The 20,000-nt window shown below is 34.9% G+C and overlaps 1 protein-coding gene across 1 annotated transcript; it reads right to left on the bottom strand.

Moving 5' to 3' along the window:
* Nucleotides 1-15,681: 15,681 nt before the first annotated feature.
* On the bottom strand, nt 15,682-17,661 carry LOC143021530 (uncharacterized). Its single transcript, XM_076179129.1, has 2 exons — nt 17,564-17,661; nt 15,682-17,340 (listed from the first exon to the last, which is right to left on the bottom strand). The coding sequence occupies exons 1-2, from the start codon at nt 17,634-17,636 to the stop codon at nt 16,013-16,015; spliced, it is 1,401 nt and encodes a 466-aa protein (XP_076035244.1). The 5' UTR covers nt 17,637-17,661; the 3' UTR covers nt 15,682-16,012.
* Between the last annotated feature and the right edge of the window lie 2,339 nt (nt 17,662-20,000).

Raw genomic sequence — 20,000 nt, 5'->3', positions numbered from 1 at the left:
AAGTTGAATTATTAACAAGATATAAAATTCAAGGAACAAAATTAAAGAAAGAAAAATGGTTAGACATTGGTTGTATTAAACAAAAAATCTAAGTTTAGAAACACGTAACGGGTTGGTGTTCTGTTCTTTCAAGGTATGATTTGATATGGTGACACTTAGATTATGACATATTAACGAAAAATCATGTATTATAATAAAACATAACAAAATCCTTTAGATACGATGTTACGCATTGATGATTTAATTATATCAAGTTGTAGGAAAGCATTTAATCTATATTACAACGAAAGTTATCTTTTAGCGAAAATGGAAAGAGTGACGAAAGGCAATGTATAATTATTTAATAATGAAGCAAGATATTTAATTCTAGAAAAAAAAATCTGAGAAGAAACGAAGAAAAGAAATGACTGGTCAACTGAATTAGATATGGAACAAGATAAGAAATGATTGAGAATCTAATTAGGCAAACAAACCTAAAATACAGCAATAACATAGAAATAAGATTGTAAAAAAGTATATGGAATGCAGATGAATTGTTAGAAAAAAGACCCTATTGGAAATATTTGACATGTACATTATTATAGTTTTTATTTATTTATTTATTATTATTATTTTCTTCACATCCGACCTAGATATGGACCAAAAGGCCTCCTGTCGGCATGCTCCGCCTTTGTAATCCCTTGTAATACAAAAAACAGTGGTTGAAAATTTTCTTTGAAGAAAAAAAAAAAGTACGTGAACTTAAGGTAGTAAAAATGTAGATTTATATAAACAAGAATATGAATATATTAGATTAAATAACCACAGGTGGTTGAATGCATAAATCTTGTTTCAGATTTATTCTTTTATTAACACAGAAATTAAGAAGAAAAAGTGAGATACCTAAAATGAAGATGGTTCATTTTAATAAAAGATTTGGTAGACTAAAACCTTTGATAGAATAGAAAATGTTTACCTATAAAGATAGATACGAGTACAAATCCTCCGTGCTTTCCCAAACAGAAGGAAATGGCATTGATCAAAAGTGCATATAACGAAAGACACTTGACACCACAAAACTGCTGATTGATATGTCACAATGGGCGTGATCCTTGGTACGATCGCCTGTTCTTTGCTATATACACGACCGAGTATTCCTCTTATATTGGCAAATGTGCACATGTGCAATTGGTTAGATACATGAGTGATAAAATAACAACAATAGATAGAGTCCGTAATAAGGACATGACACAAAAACCATTCCGTATTATGCCTTATAGTAAAGTACTTAGATACATAAGTGATAAAACAACAACAAATAAATAGAGTCCGTAATAAGGACATGACACAAAAACCATTGCGTATTATGCCTTAAATTGAAGTACTTAGAAACATGAGTGATAAAACAACAACAAATAAATAAGAGTCCGTAATAAGGACATGACACAAAAACCATTCCGTATTATGCCTTAAATTGAAGTACTTAGAAACATGAGTGATAAAACAACAACAAATAAATAAAGAGTCCGTAATAAGGACATGACACAAAAACCATTGCGTATTATACCTTAAAATGAAGTACTTCTACTGTTGCACCATGGCCCGACCACCAAACCCATCCACCTTCAACATCTCTAGTCGTGCCGGTAGTTCTGGCTGCAAGATCCAGTTATGCATCTTTACCAACGATAAGTTGTGGCCCAACCCGTCCTTCTCGCCGCACACCTGGGCACCGACAAAGTCCGCCTTTCCAGTAGCATTGGAAGGACGATGGGTGCCATTCAACTCCAGTACGCTTCTACATTAAAAAAAAAAAAATAAAAAAAATGCATGAACTTTGTCATACTATCTCCAATATTCTAATCAGTTCGCAATTTTCTTTATTCAAATCACAAATCTTTTATGGGTTAAGCAAAATAAAGAAACGAATGAATATATAAATAAAAATCCAGTGCGCTTCTATATTTCGAAAAAAAAAATGCATGAACTTTGTCATACTATCTCCAATATACCAATCAGTTCGCAGTTTTCATTATTCAAATCACATAAAACACCTTTGGGTTAAGCAAAACAAAGAAATAAATGAATATAATAAGTAACTAAAAATCAAAGAACAATTTAATAAAAAAGCAAATGAATAGACTAATGAAAAAATATTTTATTAATGAATAAACTAACTTATAAACAAGTAAATGATTATAGACATTAGAAAGAAAACAGATAAATAAATAATAGAGAAACAAAATAAATAAATTGATGCATAGATAATAGAATAGGCAAATATATCATCTCTATCTCCATAGATAATCATATGAATATATAAGGGAGTTGGTTAATACAAATATCTAGACGTAATGTTTCTTGATTCACTTTCCCTTGGTTCTCATAACGTCCCAAAGAATATATATATATATATATATATATATATATATATATATATATATATATATATATATATATATATATATATATATATATATATATATATATATATATATATAATATAATATATATATATATGTATATATATAATATACATATATTTATATATATATATATATGTATATACATATATATATGTATATACATATATATATATATATATATATATATATACAGTATATACATATACATACATATATATACACATACACATATATACACATGTAAATATATACACATATATATAATATATATACATATAGATATATACATATATATATACATATATATATATATACATATAGATATATATATATATATACATATATATACATATATATATATATACATATATATATATACATATATATATATATGTATATATATATATATATATACATATATATATGTATATATGTATATATATATATATATATATATATATATATCTGAGGTGGGATTAAAGAAGTTAGTGACAGAGTATGGGAAGGTGTGTGAAAAAAGGAAGTTGAAGATAAAGGGGGTAAAAGTAAGGTGATGAGATGTACAAAGGAAGAGGATGGCAGCAAGTTGAAAGTGAGCATTAAGGGAGACAGACTGGAGGAAGTGGATAGCTTTAGATAATTGGGTACGAATGTGGCGGGAAAGGGAGGAGTGGAGGTGGAGGTAGAATGTAGACTGAGAGAAGCAAGTGAATGCCTTGTGGGATTAAAAAAGTATAATGGGAGATAGACATTTGGGAATGAGTGCTAAGAGGAGATTGTATGAAGGAGTAATTGTGCCGACAGCACTGTATGCACTCTGTCTCTCTCTCTCTCTCTCTCTCTCTCTCTCTCTCTCTCTCTCTCTCTCTCTCTCTCTCTCGGTATAACGAAAACAGTCTAAGGGGTACTCACGCAACGTTTCACGAATTTTTCCTCTGCATATATGTGTAATTTTATATCGATTAATGTTTAACACCTATAATTAGTTGCTTCAATGAAGGAAAATAATTGTATTTTAATCATAGATTCATGTCTGTTTCCTTTAACATTTACATATTGTTCAAAAGGAAAGTTATGCACACAGTATAGAAATTTAGAAATAGAGACAGATATAGAAAAAGGACAAAGGGAGACATAGAAACAGACAGATGCAGAGGAAGAGAAAGAGACAGGCAGACACTGGAAGACAGACAGATATACAGGCATACAGAGTGTCAAAAAAGAGAAAGAGAGAGAACAAGGAATATATATATATATATATATATATATATATATATATATATATATATGCAAAGAAATCACAAAACACACGTGATAAAATATTTTTGCAGAAACCACCGGGAAATTGAAAAAACAGATACCGAACGTTTTCGTCTATTTAGACATAATATCACATTTGATTTTAAGTTGGTTAGTTTCGATATTAAAAGTTTATTCACCCGAGTCCCGGTTTTAGATTTGTTAGGATTTCTAGAAAAAGAATTAAAGAAACATGACTTTACACTCCCTGCTCATACTATTATTAGTTTAATCAAATTATGTGTAATAGACTCTAAGTTTGAATTTAATGGAAACTTTTATACTCAAACATTTGGTATGGCCATGGGGAACTGTCTGTCTCCAATTCTTAGCAATTTGTATATGGAGTTTTTTGAAAGAGAGTTATTACCAAACATTCTTCCAATTAATGCAGTTTGGTACAGGTATGTTGACGACATATTATGCATTTGGCCTAATGATCAATATTTGGATACTTTTTTGTCAGATTTAAATAATTTGGTGCATTCCATTAAATTCACAGTAGAGGTTGAAGAAAATAATATGTTACCATTTTTAGATGTAAATATTTACCGATGTGGAAGATACTTTAAATTTGACGTTTACAGGAAGCCGACCAATGTCCTCTCGTACATTCATTTTTACTCGTATCACAGTCAAAAATCCAAGCTGTCAGTTTTTTCTTCAATGTTCCTGAGAGCTTATAGAATTTGTTCCCCTGAGTTCTTGGATCAAGAAATACAATTCATCTATGACATTGGAGAAAATTTAAAATATCCAAAACATCTTATTGATAAAACAAAAATCAAAGCTAGGAAATGTTTTCTTAATACGTCGCAGGTCAAACCATTTAATTATAAAAATATGCTAACAATTCCATACCACGAAAATTTAATCCATCTTCCTAGCATTTTTGAAAAATTTGGTATCCAGATAGTATTCAAAAATAATAACAACATTAAGAGTCTGTTAATTAAAAATTCCCCAAGAAGTAAAGAAGGATGTATTTATAATATACCATGTAAAAATTGTGATTTTATTTATATAGGCCAAACAGGCAAAGGCTTAGAAAAAAGAATAGGCCAACATAAATATAGTATTAGAACGGGGCAAGTGTCCAGTGGATTATTTGTCCACCAAAGGGATTATGGTCATAATATTGACTGGGGAAATTCTAAAATAATTACTTCTTGTAATAATATTATAGAAAGAAATATTATTGAATCTTGTTTTATAAAAATAAATTTTGGAAATAACATGAACTTGAGTTTGGGTTTATTTAAATTGGACAATTTTATTATTGACAAAATTGTGTGTGATAAAATGTAACATGGGACCTCTCCGAGTATCCTTGTCTTCTTATGTATTTATTGTTTCTTTCTGTATTGCTTTTTTGTACCTTTGAAAATGTCTAAATAGACGAAAACGTTCGGTATCTGTTTTTTCAATTTCCCGGTGGTTTCTGCAAAAAAAAAAAAAAAAAAATATATATATATATATAATATTGGCTTATAAAGCATACAGCCTATTACTTTTCAATCTTCCACGTAAAAAAGTATGTTTGCCATTGTACAGCTATTAAGTGTCGTGTGCTATTTTTAATAAACATTAAACGAGGACTTACCTTATATATACGCATATCTGACAATGTTAAAATTCGACGTATTTTCGTCTAATAGTAACTTTAACATATTTTTGCTAAAGTTTTGTGATTTATCATATTCTTGTCTGGCAATGACTTACCTTATTGTATTCCTTTCTTTTAGTGCTTGTATTTCTTGAATTGGAAAGCTCACATTACATAAAGGTTTGAGCAATGCTATTGTTGCTTGAAAAAAAAAAAAGAAAATATCTAAAGCAATAGTGAAATGAATATAGACATGCATAGATAAGTGTTTTAATTTTAGTTTGAAAAACTAAAAGACATGGCTTAACATTTCGTTTTCTATGATACTGACAAACGACGCTATTGTAAGGCTCACCTCGTCTTTTCAAGGGTAGACATCAGCGTGTGTATATACTTAATTGTATCTAATTGTAGTATACAAAAAAGAAGCAACTCTCGTTTGGTCCCATACTCTCCAATTTTGTCATACCTAGCCTCAAACTCGTGTACATTTTCAACTTAATATATATCCTTAATTTCCAATTATCACATTAATATTTGAACTCGTGTAGTATTCAAACTTGGGGTATATCATGTTCTAAGTTATTCCAAGTATTTATGTATCTATAAGGAAAATATTTCTTCACATCTGTCAGACGTGTGGTCCTTATTTTGTTTCCATGACCTCTTAAAGCCTTTCCATCCTGAATCAAGTGATTTCTTCTGTCAATAAAATCTATCCTATTTAGTGACCTAAATATTGTAATCATATTGCCTCTTTCTCTTCGATCTTTCGTACTTCGCAGATCTAGTGCTTTTAGTATATCTGCCAGGCTGGGTCCAGTTTGGTTGCTGCTTTTTGTATTCTATCGATCTTGTATCCTTCTGTCTGTTGGGGTGGAGGGGGAGGCGTTCTACTGACGCCTACTTCAGTCTTTGGCGTATCAGGATTTCGATGATTTTTTTTTCATCGTCTCTTTATCCATATAATGAAATGCCACTTTAATCTTCTGCAGTCAGTACATCTCTCCCACACTCCTTCTGATATGTCTGTCTGGTGACAGGTTGTTTCGTATCAACACTCATATCTTTCTCCTTTTTTTGCTTTTGAAGTGGGTTCACTTCCAAGGAATAGTTTCAGGATGGTAATTTTCTGCTATTGCACCATTTTCAGTACTTTGCATTTTTTTTTTTTGTAACTGAACTTCACTTCCCATTCTTGGCTTCATGTAAGAAATAGTGTCTAGACATTTTTGGCAATAGTCTGTAGTCCTCATGTTTCTGCGTCTTTCTTCCATTAATCTTTGGCACATGTTTGTTCACTCCCAGGCTGTAAATAACAAGAAAGATTTTCCATTTTCTCTTTAATCCCGTGGCATTCATGAATTTTTATCAGTTTGCTTCTTTAAAGAATTCTCTTTCAACCCAAAGTAATCTGTTTTCCAAAATTAAGCCTTCCTTGCGTGTGTGATTCATTCCTTTGCTCTATTTCCTCATTCTCTGGTTGAATTCTAATTGTTACATGGTCACTTTTTTATATAGGGCAAAGATAGTTCATGGGTCTGATGATGTCTAGCTCTGTGGTTAGTAGCGGATCTAATCTTACGGAAACGTCATCTACCTTTATCCGGGACGCTTTCTCAACCCTCTGAATTATGTTTTCCATTGCCATACTTACAGGATATTTCCTCAGGAACCTGTTTTGCCATTTACTTTAAATTCCTCCCAGTTAACTTCACAGCAATTAGAATATCCAGTAAGGATAAACTTGCCCCTTTGTGCACTAGTGTTCTTTAGGAGAACTGTGTCCAATAAAATTTCTTGATATTCAGATCTATTCTAAGATTTTTTCATGGGTGGGGTAGATGCCACCATGAAGCCGTTTTTATGTCCAGAACTTTAGTTCAGGCGAATTGCATTAACCTTGTCTTTACTTAGATTTGATTCTTCCACTTTTATGTCACCTCTCAAAGCAAACATTACCCCTCTACTCCTTTTGCCTTCTCTGTCTCTTCTTCGCGAGATGTATTCATTGTTTCACTACTGTAGATAAATATTTTTCTCGGAGTTTGGTCTCCACTAAGCACAAACAGGCTCGTTTATCCTAGGTATTCATTTTATCTCAAACCTGGCCGATAATAAACCATCGACATTAGCATATGCTACTCTAAATTTCCCTTGTATGGCTTCTTTTGCAATATTGCCTTCCTATCTTTTTAGAAACAATTTCTTCTTATTCTCATTGATAGTTATAAAAAAAAAAAATATTCTTACGTCCTCGTTTAATTTTTGTCCTTGACTTCCTTTAAGAGCTTTCGGGTCCTTGTATGTTCATCTTTATTAGCAAGTTTCCCAACCCAAATGTCTTCAAAATTTCTCTCGTGGTAGCCTCTAAGAATTGTTGATTACTTCATTTGCCTTTGCTTGCGAATTTAATTTTATTGTCATTGGAAACGCACCATTCCTCTTATACTGACCTAACCTAAACATGCTATTCATCTGGTCTGTTACCCCATGGAGGCAATTACCCAACCTCTTCCATCTCTTGTTCCTAGCGTAGCTTCCAAGAGGACTTGTGATCCTATGGCTAGCCAAAGAGTATGACGCATCTAGTCTTGCCAGCTACATCTCTGACAAGTAATTCTCTTTATTTTGTGACATTCACTATTCCTTCTTCCAGGCTACCTGTTCTCTGTTGCTTCATGATCTCTTAGGTTACTGTATCTCTTCTATCCTCATTTTGTGTGTGTATGCATGAGTGTGCATGTGTGTGTGTGTGTGTGCATGTGTGTGTGTGTGTGTGCATGTGTGTGTGTGTGTTTGTGTGCGTGTGTATATGTGCATGTCTATGTGTGTGTGTGTGTGTGTGTGTATATATATGTGTGTGTGTGTGTGTATGTGTGTGTGTGTGTATGCGCGCATAAATAAAAAACAAAATGATAATATAAGACATGATATTGAAACTCAAAATGTGGCAAAAAGAAATAATCACGAGTTTCTTAAAACTATGTACTTTAATGCTCGTAGTATTAGGAACAAATTTCAAGAAATACAGGCGTATGTCAAAAGCGAAAATCTCGATATGATAGGAATAACTGAGACATGGTTAAATGGTACAGAGTTCGAAGCTGAATTTAATATTGCGGGATTTAAACACTTTCATCAGGATAGAAACCACAAGAAAGGTGGGGGTGTTCTATTGTACGTTAAAAACAATGTTCATGCTTGTGTTTTAGAGAAAGTGAAACAGGATGCATATGACAGTTTGTGGGTTGAGTTAACCCTAACAAATGGACAAAAAATGAATATAGGTGTAATATATAGGCCAAAGACATTATCATTAGCAGACGACAAACTGTTATTTCAAGAACTGTCTAGTTTCTGCAACCGGGATTTATTGATAATGGGTGATTTCAATTTTACTGACATTGATTGGATGACCCTTGAACATGGCCATATAGGTAGTCGCTTGATTGATTTTCTTGGTGAAAATTACTTAATTCAGCATGTAAAAGAGCCCACAAGATATGGAAACTTACTCGATTTATTGATCACTAGCCGCGAAAGCATGGTAACTGATGTAGAAGTCGGTGAATCTGTTGCAAATAGCGATCACAATTTAGTCAGATTCAAACTCCTAAACAATTTTAGAATAGATACTTGTGCTTCTAAAATACCCGATTTCAGTAAAGCTCAGTTCATAGAACTACGTCAGGAGCTTCAGCTTACAGATTGGGAGGCAAAATTAAACGAAAGGCCTGTAGATCAGATGTGGGAAATATTTCAAAATACGCTCACTAAGATGATTCAAACTTACATTCCTTTTAAGGACAGACGTCCCCCAAATCAGGCTCGCCCAAAGTGGCTCGACAAAGAAACTGAAAAAAGTATTGCTAAAAAGAGACAGGCTTATAAGAAATATAAGGGCTCGGGTGCATCTAATGACTATGAAAGTTATGTATCAATACAGAGAGATTTAAAAAAGACAATAAGAAAAAGAAAACGACAATACGAAATGAACATCGCTGATAAATCCAAAGAGAATCCCAAAGAATTCTATAGTTACATTAGAGATAAAAAGGTTGTTAGGAATCACATTGGTCCACTATTATCTGCTGACGGTCAACTTGAATATTCAAATGAAGGAATGTGTAATATCTTAAACAATTATTTTAGCTCGGTATTCGTAAACGAAACACCTCAAAGTGAATTCCAAACTGAAACCTGTGAAAAGTCTGGGGTAAACTTACTCACTACGGTAAATATAACAAAAGAAAAAATTAAAAGGTGTATAGACAAACTCAAAGTTAATAAAACACCAGGGCCTGACGGTTGGCATCCAAGAATCTTAAAGGAAATGAAAAATGAGATTGTTGTTCCATTAGAAATTATTTTCAAGAAATCCATCATATCCGGAGATGTCCCAAGAGAATGGAAGCTAGCTAACGTTACTCCCATATTCAAAAAAGGTGACAAAAAGAAACCAAATAACTATAGGTCTATAAGTTTGACTTCGATCGTAGGAAAAATAATGGAAACTATCATCAGAGATGATATCGAATATCATTTAGAAAGTAACCGTTTGATAAATGATAGCCAGCATGGTTTCAGACGGAAACGTTCTTGCGTGACTAACTTACTCGAATTCTACAACACAGTTATCTCGAATTATGACAAAAGAAACAATATAGATTTAATATATCTAGACTTTGCAAAAGCTTTTGATACCGTCCCACACGAAAGACTACTTACTAAATTAGCTTTGCATGGAATAAGTGGTAGCCTATTAGGTTGGACTAGTAATTGGTTGAAAGGTCGAAAACAGAGAGTTGTTTTAAATGGAAAAACTTCTGGATGGAAAAATGTTGCAAGTGGAGTTCCTCAGGGTTCCGTTCTTGGGCCACTTCTATTCATAGTATATATAAATGATATAGACAATGGACTAAAATCTACTGTTTCCAAATTTGCTGATGATACAAAACTGTGCGGAGTGGCAAATGATCACTCAAACCAATTAGATATTCAAGAAGATTTAGATCAATTACAGCAATGGTCTGAAAAGTGGCTAATGAAATTTAACACAAGTAAATGCAAGGTAATGCACATAGGTAAAAATAACAGTAAGTACGATTACAAGTTATTTGGTAATTCGTTAACAAAAGTGGATAGTGAAAAAGATCTCGGCGTAATTATCAGTAACGACCTCAAATCATTCAAGCAGTGTATTTCAGCCTCTGAGAAAGCAAATAAGATTCTGGGATTGATTGCGCGATCTTTTGATTTCAAAAGTCCATCACTCATTAACAAGCTATATAAATCGTTAGTTCGTCCACATTTGGAATATGCTGTTTCCGTATGGTCACCGAATCTCATTAAAGACATTGACAGACTGGAAAAAGTACAACGGCGAGCCACAAAACTGATTCCAAATATCAAAAATAAATCATACGAAAATCGACTTAAGCACATGAATCTGTTTTCCCTAAAAAAGCGTAGACTCAGAGGTGACTTGATACAGGTCTTTAAGATTTTTAAAGGGAATTGACAACATCAAAAGTGACCAAATTTTCACATTGAATGAGAATCAGACAAGAAACAATGGTCTCAAACTGTCCGGAAATAGATTCAATTTGGAAGTAGGTAGAAACAACTTTGCCAACCGTGTAGTTAATGAATGGAATAAACTTCCTGCACAGGTAGTGCAATGTAGTTCAGTTCGAAGCTTTAAGAATCATTTAGATAAATACCTAAGTAAGATGCTGTAATTATTATAATTTATGTTATATTATTTGTTTTTGTTTTGTTATAATTTGTCTGTCTGATTTTCATTTATTATTAGTTATATGTCAATTTATAATCATTTACTATTTACCTTTTTGTTTGTTATTCAACTATACCTATGCATTTATTTATGTATTTTATTTGTTATTTTTACATTATTATAGTTTTAATTTATTATTAATATGATTTTTTTTTTTTTTTTTCATCCGACCTAGATATGGATCAAAAGGTCTCCTGTCGGCATGCTCCGCCTTTGTAATCCTTTGTAATCCTTTGTGTGTGTGTGTTCGTGTGTGTGTGTGTTCGTGTGTGTGTGTGTGTGTGTGTGTGTGTGTGTGTGTGTGTGTGTGTGTTCGTGTATGTGTGTGTGTGTGTTCGTGTATGTGTGTGTGTGTATGCGTGCGCGCGCGTGTATGTGTGTGTGTGTGTGTGTGTGTGTGTGTGTGTGTGTGTGTGTGTGTGTGTGTGTGTGTGTGTGTGTGTGTGTGTGTGTGTGTGTGTGTGTGTTCGTGTGTGTGTGTGTGTGTGTGTGCGCGCGCGTGCGCCTGTGTTTGTGCATGTGTATATGTCTGCATTTGTGTGTGTCTGTGTATGTGCACATGTGTATATGGAAAGCTGGGTGCGTTACCACCGGACAGGTAGTGCGTTACCGAAAAATCTGGGGTGCATTTTCGTCAATGAGTTACTGATTTTAATCTCCCTAGAGCGGTCCGAGTTACTGCCTATTTGTATATGTATATACACATACACAGTATGTACATGCAGATTTTTCGGGAACGCACCACCTGTCTGGCGGTAACGCCCTACCTGTCCGGCGTTAACGCGCCCAGCTCTGGTTTTATGTGAGCATTTGTGTGATTAAAGCTCTTAAAGCTTAAAGATTGATTTTCAACATCAAAGCCATTTACGACCTTCTTAGACATTCATAAGGATCTTTACTCCTATTAAGTGTAAGTAACAACTTCAAGGGTATTGAGGTATGCTTGCACATACAGCGCTGGAGCACAGGTTCGACCGCTTTGACGGAGCGAATTTGACACCAAAACGTACCGGATCACAATCAAACCTGAAAACAGAAGACAATTTGCGCACTTCTTGGCTGAACATTGTTACCCGAAGGAAACGTATCAAGGACATCTAGTGTGGGAGGCTCCAGGTCATGGGCGAGGACTTAGCGAGTTGGTCCAACCGTAAGTGGTGATTTTTATTGAGGAGAAGATATATACGTTTTAGAGTATGGATTAGTAGGCGCTATAGTAAATACTTTTGGAAAGCGTGTAAAAATTGCGCGCACACAATTGCTCAAGCACAAACACAAGTATACATACAGTCATAGACACGCGCATATTGAAACACACGCATACACACACACATGCATGCATGCATGCACACACACACACACACACACACACACACACACACACACACACACACACACACACACACACACACACACACACACACACACACACAGACATAGACACACACACACACACACACACACACACACACACACACACACACACACACACACACACACACACACACACACACACACACACACACACACACACACACACACACATGTAAACAATTAAGAACCTAAGAATGAAGGAGACTGCAAGAGACCATAAGGCCTACAATAAACAGTTCCGTGTCCATTACCACATATCATCCCCATCCATGATATTATCTAACCTTTTCTTTAAAGACCGATACTTTCAGCGCTTACTTCATGGCTACTAAGTCTATTCCATTTGATAACCACTCTATTGATAAACATTTTCTTGCCTATTTCTTTTTTTAAATCTAAATTGATCAAATTTAAATTCATTACTGCGAGTCCTGCCCTGTTTTCTTAATATGATGACCTTGTCTGCATCACACACACACACACACACACACACACACACACACACACACACACACACACACACACACACACACACACACACACACACACACACACACACACGTATATATTCATCCGCATATCTGTAATTTGTATATTTAGGTATTGAAATGTTTTGGGGGCATATTTACATTTTAGATATTTACATATTTACATCTTATGTATTTATTTTTACAAGTGTTCATTCAAGGATTCAATGAAAAATATAAAAGATCGTAAACATTTAATCACTGATGAATATCGAAGGAGTGTGTTGTCACATGTCAAATGATCCACTAACTCCGGTGTGGTGCAGCAGGCAGAGTCTCTCTCAAGTTACGTACCTGTTCCGTGTGAACTGGCTTTAAATTTGTTTTACTCGATCTCTTTGTCACCTGTTTTATTAGTCTTTGACTACCAGTCACTCTGGGCTCAAAGAATTGTTTGTATATTCTTATACAGAGCTGTAAAAGTTGGTAGATTAGAGGAAAGAATGATGTAGAAAACACAGGGAACGTAGAAAGAAGGCGAATGAAATATTCTCGTATTATATAAAAAAAAGGGTTAAAAAGTGGTAATGTTAAAAAAAGAATAGCTAAAAATATAGAAAAATGAATGGATATATAGATAGATGAAAAATAAAAAATACAACTGAAATTTGAAGGTGAAAAACAGTTTTGAAAAAAAAAAGAAAAAACAATTGGGGTTATTTAGCGGTAATTTAGTCTCGGAAACGAGAAAGAGTGAAACTATAGCCACTGGGTCCCAAGGAGAGGGCCAGGAGAAAACTTTATTTAAAGAAAATAAACGAAAAGGGAAATTGCAAAAAATATGGACGATGTTGGGCACTTGTACATAATAAAACAAAAAACATCAGACAAATCTGATCTGTAGTTTTACAATAGAATGAATAACCAATATTCATATCATGCTGTCTTTTGAGATCAACATTAATCTATGGAATACGTATCTGAAAAACATAAGATTACGTTTTTTAGCAGAAAAAACAAAGTCCGAGTCGAGGCAAAAAGAGTACGTCGTCATTAATTCATCTAAAAGAGTTCAAAACAAACGTTTGATAGTGAGATGTAGATGTTTTTATCATATTAAGTGACCTCGATTTCCAGTGAGGCACCACTGGAAAAATACTTCTCTTAAGACCTGGTTAGTAGGTATTAGTATAAAATGAAAAGTATTTAGTCTCTGAGTTCAATTTAGGACCATTGGTCTATCCCTTGGAGGAAGATAAAGTCTCTATGCTTAACCAAGGTGGCTTGATTTGGCTTAGTAAGGTTGTATGAACAGTACCAAGTATACTGTATGTAAAGTGTCGAACGTGTTGGAATGACTGTGGCTATGAATAAATTTAAAGATACTTGATTCACAAGTAAAAAAAAATACTAGTGATGGTCTAGATAACAGAAATAGATAAAAGAATCTTTGTTCATTTATAACAAATTAATACAAATTGATTGTAATGAAAAAATATCATCCTAAGGGAATTACAATCAGGCGGTACAGCGAACACGTCTTTGTTGACAGATAAAGACAGTAAGTGTGGGAGGATTTCTTTCCTCAAATCCACCCTCACCAATCTATCCCTTGCAATACCTTTAGCATAGGAAAAGGGATGCACATTTTAAGTTTAAAAAGAATAGGTAAATGAGACGTAATCATTTCAGACTACCAAGATAGTTCGGAATAAGATCCACCTCATATACTGTCCAGTCGCAGCGTTCCAAACTTAAGCAGACCTTTATACATTATGTTTTCAACTAGTGCACGATATTTAAAGGGTATCTTTACATATGTGGTCGCAGTATTCCAAGTTCATACAAATGTAGTCTTTATATACAATATTTCGAACAATTAGTAGAGTAAAATATGAACAGCACTTAATCACCCCACATCCCCAGGTTATGTTTAGTTTTCTAGAAATATTAAGTAATTATGTGACATCTAATCTATGATAGCCGGTTTTCTAACCAGTTCAGTATTTTCAAATATAAAAAAGAGAAAAAAGGAGATCATTAAAAATATATTTTTTGTGGGGGGGGGGGTTCGTTAAAGTTGATTGAACAACTTTTCTAGAAAAATGACTTAAAAAAAAGAGATGAAGAACGTTATTGGTAATTATCATTATTATTATTATTTGTCATTTAATTTTTTTTTGACAAAAATAATGGCCAGATACATAAAAAGGGAATAAACTAAGTAAGGACAAACATTTTGTAACGATAAATGATAAAAAAGAACAGTTGTCATCAAAGGGGAGAGATGAATTGATTATAATTTTGATAAAGCTATTGGTGAAATAAGGGAGAATCTAGGCAATGGGAAAAAGCCCTACGGAAATCAAATTTGGCTGGAAAGTAGATCGAAATTATTTATGACAAACCATGAAGTGATCATCTCCGTAGCAAATCTGCACAATGGAGGACAGATGCATAAGAATGCATTTTGTAGAGAGAAATAAAAAATCAGATCCAGTAGAATACATTGGAGATGCTGAAGGCCTCGATGAATTCCTTGGTCTTTAAATTAGTAAATGCAATGATGACTGGAACTGTATACGTAATTGCTCGTTCTAGATAAGGCTTCTTACTGTTTAAGAATGAATGTTTCAGCAGTTTTGCTGAATAATAGAATTTTGATAATGGATTGTAGTAATAAAAAAAAGGTTGATTGTCATCCAGAGGGGATTAAAGTCAGACACTTCAGTCAATAATGCTTTTAATGTACCGATAAAATCTTATAAGCGTAATATAGCTGTAACTAATTCTAGTACTGTTAATTGCATATTTTTCACTAGTTGGACAGTTGACTTAAGGGTGAGGAAGTATTTCTTCCTGTTTCACAAAGGTTATGGCAAATCACTTTCCATTTACTAGTTATGATATAAGCAAGGAATTCCTAGGTAAATCAGAACATAGGTAGCGTTAGTTTTATTGAGTCAATATATATAAGCAATATTCATATTCCATTTAATAACAGAACTTTGGAAAGTGATGAATATTTTTTTGGCAAAGTTATATGTGATGAATTCGTCTATTATTTATCGTAAGTAAAATAGTAGTTGGAAGCATCGTTGCAGGGAAGAGCGAGATGTTCCTGGACACATGTCCTTTTCTTCTGGTCGAAGGTGAAGCCTTCCCCACACATGAAGCTGGACTGGAGGTTCTGGGGGCGACCTTCCAAGAAGAACTCAGGGTTGCACACATGGAAGACGCGGCATCCGCTGCTTTGGTCGGCGTAGAACCCGTAAGGAAGGTGGGCACACTGGAACGACGTGTCTACACTATTCAGGCGGAATCGGGCTCCAGCCGGTAGACTGGTTAAGTCGAAGTCATGTTCCAAGAACCGTGAGTTGACCTGGCTGAAGTGGCTTCCACGGAATCGTTGATCTTGTTGGCCAAAAGAGTTCCTTTGGTTATTTTCATCTGAGAATCTGGAGTGGAAAGGCCTGATATCTTCTCCCAGATTTTGCTGAAAGAATTGAGGCTGGTTTTCTGTATGGAGCGTGGCGTCATTGCTGTTCGACTGGAATTGGCGTCCTTGGTTGTTGAGATTTAATTGATTATCGGGATTATTTTGCTGGAATAGTTGATGCTGGTTTTCTGTATGGAGCGTGGCGTCATTGCTGTTCGACTGGAATTGACGTCCTTGATTGTTGGGATTAAATTGATTATCTGGATGATTTTGCTGGAATAGTTGAGGTTGATTTTCAGTATGGAACGTGGCGCCATTGCTGTTCGACTGGAATTGAGGTCCTTGGTTGTTGAGATTAAAGCGGCTATCTTGATTATTTTGCTGGAAGGTGCTGTCTTGATTGTTCAGGTGGAAGTGTCCTGGCCTATTCAGCTGGAAACCGTCCTCTTGACTTGCTTGACGGAATCTGTTTTCCCGATTGTTTTGGCTGAATCTGTTCTGTTGATTATCTCTTTGGAACTGATCGTCTTGATACCTTTGCTGGAAAACACCTTGATTATTTTGCTGGAAGACGTTTTTGTGAGAATTCTGCTGGAAGGGTCTTCTCTGGTCTCCCTGATACCTCCCATACCTTTCCCCCTGGCGGAATCCATCGGCCCTGAGCTGACCATCAAAATTCTGGAACCTATCAGCATCGTTGGAACGGAAGAAACTGGACCCAAATCCATTCTGCTGGAATCTATCGCTTCGGTAATTTTGTGATTGAAGATTCAGTCGGGTATTACTTGTCTCCCTCAAGGACCCATCTTGAAAATTGTTGCTAAACTGACGCCTTTTGAAGTCTTCAGGGCGCCTCTGGAAGTGCCCTCGGTTAGCAAGAACTACAGCAGTTGAAGCCTGTTCATAGTTTTCCTGGAACTGCTGTCCCGTTACCAAAGCAAGTCCAAAAACTGCAAAAAAAAAAAAAAAAAAAAAAAAAAGTTTACCATCAGTTGACAAATCAAATAACAATTGTTGAAATTTCTCCACATAAATAAATATTGCAGACACAAAATGATAAAACAGACTATCACCGAGTGTTCGGAGGAATAATGTATTTGACAGAAGGGCTTGCATGTATTCGTGATTTGAAAAATCGCCATATAAAATTCTTGCAACTTTCCGAGAGCTTACCTAAGAGAGCTGCCTTCATGTTGGTTGCGTCGATGCGAGGACTCTTGTGAATGCGAATGGTCCGACAACTCATTTTATACCCGAGCGCGGGATCCGGGTGGTTCTACACGAAACCCGAGACGGGAACAAGCAGTTGATTTGGATTTGTCTCATTCTTATTCGTATTGTTTCCCATCTATTCCACCTGTGCTGATTCTCATGATACTAAACCAAAATATCATTATTATTTTCATTGCTGTTGTTGTTATTGTTATTATTATTGTTGTTGTTATTATTGTTATTATTATTATTGTTGTTATTATCATTGTTGTTATTATCATTGTTGTTATTATTATTGTTGTTATTATTATTATTACTGTTATTATTATTATTGTTGTTATTATCATTGTTGTTATTATCATTGTTGTTATTATTATTGTTGTTATTATTATTATTACTGTTATTATTATTATTGTTATTATTATTATTGTCATCATCATCATCATCATCATCATCATCATCATCATCATCATCATCATCATCATCATCATCATCATCATCATCATCATCATCATCATCATCATCATCATCATCATCATTATTATCAGCATCATTATTATCAGCATCATTATTATCATCATTATTATTATTGTTTATCATTGTTTATTATTGTTTATTATTGTTGTTGTTATTGTTGTTGTTACTGTTGTTATAATACCCGTCTGGGGCATTGGCTGCATGTTATTGGGGGGGATAAAAAGCTGCTAAGTAGCATGCAGCTGATACTTTAGGGTCTATATGGGGCGCCCCTACGGACCAGAGCCACACATCGTTTTGTCTGTGATAGGGGAAATCTCCATTCATAGAGAAATGATGATACTTTATCATACTGCGACTGTCCTTCCTTTATGCCGTCCCCCAACTCTTGTTAATGCCCTGTACAAATTTTTTCTGAATATTCATTTTCTCATTTCGCCGAACCCTCGGCGAGAGAAAGAAATACTGCCACCACGTCTTTCCACTTGAGTCGTACAAGGCGACCAAAACGGGACGAAGGTAGGACTACACATTCTTCTCCCTATAGCCCCAAAGGGGACATTCCTAAAAAAATAGATAAATAAATAATAATAATAATGATAAAAAATGAAGGCATAGGAGGGGAGGAGTTTTCCAACCAGTACCCTAAGGTTTGGGTCTTTTAATGTGCGTGAATGTGGTACAGATGAAGTAAACGGGAAGAGATAGACATTATGTTTGTGAAAAGGAAGATGGATGTGTTGGTATTGAGTGAAACTAAGTTGAAAGGGAAGGGCGAGCTTGAGTTTGGGAGTGTAGTTGATAGAATCTCAGGAGTGAAGAGGGGACGAGGGAGAGCAGGGGTGGTTATACTAGTAAGTGAAGTACATGTTCTAAGGGGAGAGAGTGAGTGAATATCAGATCATTTTTTGTTGGAAGAGAGTGGAGGATAGATGGAGAAAGAGGAAAAGGACAGATTATTGGAAGGTGCTTTAAGTGAACTGCTTAAATGAGAAAAAGAGTACAAGAAGAAGCTGAGAGAGGAGTGGAAGGGAGTGAAAGATAGAGTAGAATCTAGGAGTGGAGGATGAATGGAGATGGTTCAAGGAGGGGGTCACAAAGTGTGCAAAGATGGTGCGTGGAACAAGGAGGATAGGAAGAAATAGAGGGAAGGGTAGTGTGAGGTGGGATGAGGAAGCAAAGAAGGTTGTAGAAGAAAACAAGCGAACTTTCACAAATTAGTTACAAAGTAGGACGAGAAAATCATATGAGTTATATAAAGAAAAGAGAAGTAAAGCACAAGATAAAGGAGGCAAAGAGGAGAGTAGATGCAAAGTGGGGTAGGAGTACGGCAGAAAATTTCTAAAGTAATGAAAAGATGTTTTGGAAAGAAATTAAGAGAGGAAGAGGAGGAGAATCGAGTAGAGAAGAAAAATGTTAAAAGGTGCAGATGGCGAGATAATGGAAGAGACGGCAGTACGCGGAAGATGGATAGAGTATTTTAGGGAGTTACTAAATGTGAAGGAAGATAGGAAGGGAAAGGTAGTTGGAGTGGGAAGTGCTAAGAAAATGACAGTCATGACTAAGGAAAGTGGAAGAGAAATAAGGAAAGATGAGGTGAATGCAGTTGTTCAGATGATGAGAGCAGGTAAGGTACCTGGGTTGGATGGGTGTTATGCAGAATGTCAAAAAAAAAAAAAAAAAAAAAAGTAGGCACAGTGATGGTGGACTGGATGGTGAGGTTATTCAATGTTTGTTTAAGAAAGGGTAGAGTGCCGGAGGACTGGAGAAGTGCTTATATAGTTCCACTTTACAAAGGAAAGGGGTACAAGTGTGAGTGTAGTAGTTTCAGAAGGATCACTATGTTAAGTGTAGTTGGGAAGGTTTATGGAAAGGTCTTGATCGAGAGGATTAGGAAAGAACTACAGAGAGTAATTGCTGA

The sequence above is a fragment of the Oratosquilla oratoria genome, chromosome 42 (genome assembly GCF_046742065.1).
Source record: "Oratosquilla oratoria isolate Oo_2021 chromosome 42, ASM4674206v1, whole genome shotgun sequence".
Classification (NCBI taxonomy): domain Eukaryota; kingdom Metazoa; phylum Arthropoda; class Malacostraca; order Stomatopoda; family Squillidae; genus Oratosquilla; species Oratosquilla oratoria.
The sequence above is the reverse complement of the archived record's forward strand: the minus strand, read 5'-3'. Positions and strand labels throughout refer to the sequence as shown.

What these genes read in the sequence shown, in the direction of transcription:
- LOC143021530 (XM_076179129.1), bottom strand. Translation starts at nt 17,636, where the DNA reads ATGAGTTGTCGGACCATTCGCATTCACAAGAGTCCTCGCATCGACGCA. An exon ending in CATGAAGGCAGCTCTCTTAG is followed by an intron (nt 17,341 to 17,563) that starts GTAAGCTCTCGG and finishes TTTTTTTTGCAG; the next exon opens with TTTTTGGACTTGCTTTGGTA.